This window comes from Branchiostoma belcheri, unplaced genomic scaffold, assembly GCF_001625305.1.
Source record: "Branchiostoma belcheri isolate BF01 breed outbred unplaced genomic scaffold, Haploidv18h27 scaffold4, whole genome shotgun sequence".
NCBI lineage: Eukaryota > Metazoa > Chordata > Leptocardii > Amphioxiformes > Branchiostomatidae > Branchiostoma > Branchiostoma belcheri.
Genome location: NW_017804020.1, coordinates 3,764,196 through 3,770,272, shown reverse-complemented (window position 1 = coordinate 3,770,272; position 6,077 = coordinate 3,764,196). Strand labels below are relative to the sequence as shown.

Genomic DNA, 6,077 nt, shown 5'->3' with positions numbered 1-6,077 from the left:
AACGGTACCTTTATTTATTCATTAGAAAGCTTAAATTGGTCGCTTTTCATTGAAGTCATTAGGGAAGAGTTGAGGGTTAGGGAAAAAATATATAACAAAGATACATTTCATTGATATTGTTCAGCTAGAGCTAGTAATGGCTATGTTGACTTATTTCTTGAGTAAACAACATTAACGTTTAAATATTTACTTTAAATCAATGTAATATCTGGAAGGACAGAAACACATGCCAAACGATAACACTAACTGATAGGTGTTTTTTTGTTTCAATCAAAGTCAGCAACGTCGTATGAAACACTATTAATCCACAAGGTTCACTTCTTTCGACGATATTCTTGACAGAAGAACACATTTCACTAGGAAGAGATGATGAAGAATCTGAGACGAGCCCGTCCGTTCATTCATCTCGGCAAAATTGCCGTTACAATTGTCGGTGTTTATTTTTGATTGCTGCGCCAGTAACCCCGACTGTGCGACGCACGGGGCCGGCCGTCCGTCTGTGTGCGAATCCGGGTCGGTTTGAAAAACCCTCCCATACGCTAAATATTTGTGGAGATAAAAAAGATGTACGGAACTACAGATCTGTGTGATCCGCCGAATCAGGAAGACATGTTAGGTGGAAGGCGGTTGAAACCGTCCACGTCCGCTCCTCTGAGGAAGAGGCGGGTGTCCATGCCAGCCTATCTTCCTGTTTACAAATCTGCAGTCGCGTCCAGGGAAGATAAGCTCCAGTCCATCGGGGAGGGCGTGGAGTTTCACCCCGAGGAACAACAAGACGACCCCTCGCTCCCCAGGTTTCGGAGATTCTCCATTATCGTACCGCCTACTACTACAACCTCCACCGGCAGACCGGAGCCTCAGAGAAGCCGTCGGGCGTCAGTCTCGGAAAACAGCCGCCTGTTGAGGGGCTCCGCGAAGGACACAGAGCGGGCGTCCGCGTTGCAGCCGATTCTGTTCGTGGTTGTCCTCGTCGTGGCAGTGGTCCTCGTCTCGACGGCCTGTTCGAGACTATTTCGCCGACTTTATTAAATGTAAGTTTTCAATTTTTACAGCTCCGACGTTAGAATACAGAGCAGCTCTATTAAATTTATTGTGACTTGTTTTTCTGCCTTGTCTATAGATCGATATATGTATGATAATAAATAGATTCTGGGCGCCATAACTGGTGTGTGCGAGAAAAAAATAATAACAATGGTGCCATTCATCTTTTTTTCCCTCTGACAGTCCGTCAGCTCAAGTGTTATTGATATAACACACAAGTAGATTATTAACACATTGATCTTGCATAGCAGCATTCCATATAGCTGGAGGATTTAGATAATTTGAAACGAATGGGAAGCTTATCATATAATCTGCAGAAAAGAACGAATACTTCGAGCGTTTATAAATTGATAAATCATACATGCACTGTTACAGGTCCGACATATGTGTCTGCGATATCGAATTCGAAGATAATTAATTTTTTTTTGATTTTTTTTTAAATATCATCAGTCAGAAACTTGAATGGGAACTTGAGTGTGTCGGTTTAATGTTATATTTTCGTTTTGAATTATGAATGTAGGGGTACGTGCGCATGTAGGTAATCAAGTTAGGAGAAAATCCAATCGCTGTCTAAAGTAATATGAGAGCCAAGAGTAGGAGAAACCAAGGTAAAGCCAGGGGGGGGGGTCGGCATTGTGTAGCGGATTCACTTCTTAAAGGCACCCATTGCACGCAGTTTCATGAAAACAACAAAAATATCCTGAAAAATATTATGAATTAGGAAATAGATTTACTGTCATTTATTGGCACATTTTTCGTCATTTCATACTTGAAGCGTTTAAAGTAGCCCCAAAACAAGACACGCAAGGAGTCCCTTTATTTTTTGTTACCACCAATAAATAAATAGAACCTGCCTACGATACGAAACAAGCAAACGTTTTCAGTCATCACACTTTTGCCTCAGAGATATCGAAATATCAGTATGCTATAGGATAGGGCTGTTTCGAATGTATTCAACTTACTACATTGAAATAATCGCCAGAAACATGACTTTGAAGACCCGGTTTTACTTCCCTGAAATCGCATTTGGGTGCCTTTAAAATGAACGGTCCTTTCCCGGCGCCAGTCTGTAGTGTTTGTGTACCATCTCCATTCTTTCACCTTCACATTTATCCATGCCTTTCCCTGTCCTCTTGTGTCCTTTTAGACGTTCTCCAAACATTTGAAGACGATCTTTATCGATGGCTGGCTGAGAGACGTCTCTACATGGCGACCAAGAGGCCACGCCCACCCAATCTATCACAGAGTATCTACAACCATTAGTCTAGGAGCTGGCTCCATTCGGACCTTTCAGAGATGCTGGCATCAACATTGAATACATCTGGAAAGAGAGAGAAGACCAAGGTCACACACAGTCTTAAAATAGACCTCTATTCTCGTGCTGAATACCAAATACATATAAAAGGCGAGAGCAGATTGAAGCCACATGTTACGTGGCCCTTATAGTTTATTATTGTAACGTTATGGTTTATTTAAAAGATATAAATATAGACTGTTATCTTGTTGCCTTGTGAAGACGCCTTAAAATGCCTGTAAACTAGCCTATAATTGTATTTTGACAGAATATTAGTTTATGATGGGTCGAAAGGGTGAAAGTAAATGATAGAATTCTATACATCCGTTCCTGATGCCGGAAATGCAAATGATGTTATGAATGATGATATTCAATGCGATAATATTAAACAAAGGGTGAGCAGGATGTGATGTCACCCTTGGCACTGTTTAGGCAACTAAACCTGTTGTCCATACATAATATTGTAATATACGATACAGAATTAGCTTCGCGTGACTCAAGGCAAAACACAGCGTACTTGTGTTGGTTGGGTATTATGTTGGGTCACAGTCAGTGGTGTAATATTGTCTTTATGTACATAATGATGAGAAAACCTTACAATATGTTATAACGTCAAAGAGCAGTAAAAATGGATTTTCAAACTCAATTTTCTGGCCATTTTTTAATGTAGTACTGTAATTAAGTTAAACCATCAACCTCTTTGTGTTGTACTTCCTTAAAACGTTAGCTATCCCCTAGCTAGCATATATATACTGAAATTGTGAAGAAAAAAAACCCTGCGATGTCGCTGACGGAAAACTGTTGCTTGTTTCGTATCGTCGGCTGTTTCTAGCTATTTATGGTGGCACCAAAAAGAAATGTAACTTTTCATGTAGATTGTTTTAGGCTATAGCTGTTTTAAACGCTTCGAGTATGAAAAAATGACGAACATGTGCTAAGAAATAGTAGTAAATGTCAATATCAGACAGATTTTCTCTTTCAGAATATATATTTTTTTGCATCAGGGTATTTTACCGGCCCCAATAACAGCCGGTACGTCTTTCAGCAAGGTTAACCGAATTCCAGTCGGTAAAAATTCCCGGGAGTACGCTTATTGACCTGGGCGGGCCAACAACACACCCCGTACCGATGGGATTCCATAGAAGCTCCCGATACGGTGTCATGCCCACCTGTATGATACCCACAAGAGAAATTTACGGGCAGTCCCTTCCCCAATGCACACATTTAATCAATCCCCTTTGAGGTAAATTGCTCGCGATAGAATGAGGCTACTTTCCTCATTAGCAAGCCGTCCGCTAATACCCCAACTAAACAACGCTAACATGAAAACACGACTAGGTCGGCCCTCACTTGTCTTAAACACTCAAATCACTTAGAAACCCCGCAACTCTGGGTTGTCATGGCCCTCACGCGTGGGGCTAGCCTGGTATCCAGACTTATCGTGGTAGGGGTGGGTTTTCCTCGGGGATGCAGGAGCTCTTTCCCGCAGACTTCAGCCAGGTTTCCCGGTAGGTATTTCACGATGGGAGACTGGTGGGCCAAATCAACTCCCGGCGTACCATCTCCATTAGTGTAATACTCCTACCGGGCGGCCTGTTGTACTGGGCGGGGGGAAACTATTAGAGCCCCGAGGACACCATGTCCCAGCCACGATTAGACTGGATACCAGCCTAGCGTGGGGCAGAAGGCCCGCTCTTAATGGTCGTCACACAATTGAAAGCGGTCGTCTAACAGAACTGACTGCACAGGAAATAAAGTCGGCGGTTTGACGTACAACATTGTGTGGACAGACTTAATGGAATGGCACGGCAAATAAAAGTTCTATAAGTGTGTATTTGTACAGGTTCAAGAGAGCAGTATATGTTTTTATGTTTCTGGGGCCATATTGTTTTCGTCAACGGCCACCAGCAAGGTTATGTTTTCTCGTGTAAGGTTAAGTCAAGGAAGTGTAAACTATAAACCTTGGTGTGTCGTGAGGGAAAGGACTATAGGAAGGAACATTTTGGCGTGTTGCGTTTGGTATAAAACTACACTAGTCGCGAGACTTAATTGCTGTATGGCACTGTTTGCGTATAAAAGCCCTCAATAATACTTTAGATCTACTCTCCAAGCAGAGGTTTGGGGTTATTTTTGGCGTGATTTAAGCATAATCGGGTTCCCTTTTTTTGCACTGGAATTTGGGTTGGGTGAAAAAAATTCCAGTGCAAACAAGAAACCATGATAAAAAAAATCCTAAAAACACACCAAAAATAACCCCAAACCCAAACTTCTGCTTGGAGAGTACTATTACTTTAGATCAGCATTTTGTTTCTATGCCAATAACATCAACATTGGGATTAGAAACAGGGTTGGGTTAGCGGTAGCCGCTTTTACAAATCTCTAAAAAGGATTTTGAAAAACAAAGCTTTTCTACAATTCATGTACAATTTCCACAGTTACCGGTATGTGTGGATCTGAAACTTGGCAGTTGACTTCAAACGTGCAGAGATGGGTTATGGATGGTATTTAGGGCTATAATACTGGTAATCCAATGTACAATCAACTTTTAGAATGAGTAACATTTTAATGTATATATACACAGAGTTTATACAACATGGGATAAATGATAAGTAAACACACTGATGTAAACATTCCTTCAAACGTTGCATGATGACTGTACAACAACAAGCTCTTAAGTCTAATTTCCGAAAATAATTTCATAAGGTTTGGTAGAGCATAGGATATAGGGATTTTTTATACGCAACCAATACTTCTCTCACCTTGCATATCTATCAGACACCTTCCTCAGAGCTTCTGACTGGATCTAGCTAGAAACTATGAAGTAGACTGGGAGGTGGCACCTACTGTGGTAAAGACAATAGACAGAGAGGACAAAAGAAGGATCCGTTGGATCAAGGAGACTGTCTGTATATGTACATCGGCTACATAAAGCGGCAAGAAGCAGTACTCCAGTCAGAAGCTCTGGGGAAGATAAGAAAGGTGGGAGAAGTACATATATTGGTGGTGTGTAACAATAAGAAAATCCTAGATAAGTCTGATGTTCTGATCCATTGGGACATTTATGATACACAAGGAATTTCAGTCAATGTAGTCAAAGTCCTCGGGTATGCCAAACTGTTTGTCCAACACACTCTCCTCAAAGCCAAACTTCCTCTTACACCAGGACTTGATAGAGAACACGTTATCAGTCCATCTGTTAGCTGCATCCTTTGCAACCTGTTTGGGGAAAAAATGTTGAGCTTCATGTTTTATCTAATTTTCATCGTAAATGTATACGTAAATGTTGAGGATGGTTTACAGGTACAGCACAAAAAGTTAAGGCAAGCATAGACTATCTAAATGAAATCAGTAGCTTCTAGAAATGTCATATAGAATATTGAGTTTTAGGATATGCTGTGCAATTGTACATGTAAGTCATAGTAATAAACCTAATCCTTTCCTCTCTGTCTGTAGAATTGCTGATTCTACTGGCGACAGGAATCAAGATTTGGCCTTAGCTGGAAGTATGATTCTTTCTGGTTTGATGTTCAATACCATGAAAAGCAGGGTGTATGTGTGGTGTTACTGGTGTAGATCATTGCGTTCATTGAGTTACTCTAATTTTGTTGCAGATGAGAAGAAAATGTTGTATTTTTGTGTGGTATGAGCTTTAAAATTCCTGTACTTGAATCTACTAGTTATGTTACACTGTACATGTATATATATATATATATATATATATATATATATATATATATATATA

At 40.6% G+C, this 6,077-nt stretch overlaps 2 protein-coding genes across 2 annotated transcripts in view; one reads left to right on the top strand and one right to left on the bottom strand.

Moving 5' to 3' along the window:
* Positions 1–462: 462 nt before the first annotated feature.
* LOC109477189 lies at positions 463–3,815 on the top strand. Its single transcript, XM_019778258.1, has 2 exons — positions 463–1,031; positions 2,189–3,815. Exon 1 carries the CDS (start codon positions 565–567, stop codon positions 1,027–1,029), a length of 465 nt encoding a protein of 154 aa, XP_019633817.1. The 5' UTR covers positions 463–564; the 3' UTR covers positions 1,030–1,031; positions 2,189–3,815.
* A 1,590-nt stretch (positions 3,816–5,405) lies between these two features.
* The window catches only part of LOC109477183 (meiotic nuclear division protein 1 homolog), a 3,476-nt gene continuing 2,804 nt past the window's right edge, over positions 5,406–6,077 (bottom strand). Inside the window, exon 4 of the mRNA XM_019778252.1 lies at positions 5,406–5,551. Within this exon, the coding sequence (XP_019633811.1) occupies positions 5,414–5,551 (138 nt within the window). The 3' untranslated portion in view covers positions 5,406–5,413. The remainder of the gene's footprint in view (positions 5,552–6,077) is intronic.

What these genes read in the sequence shown, in the direction of transcription:
- LOC109477189 (XM_019778258.1), top strand. Translation starts at nt 565, where the DNA reads ATGTACGGAACTACAGATCTGTGTGATCCGCCGAATCAGGAAGACATG.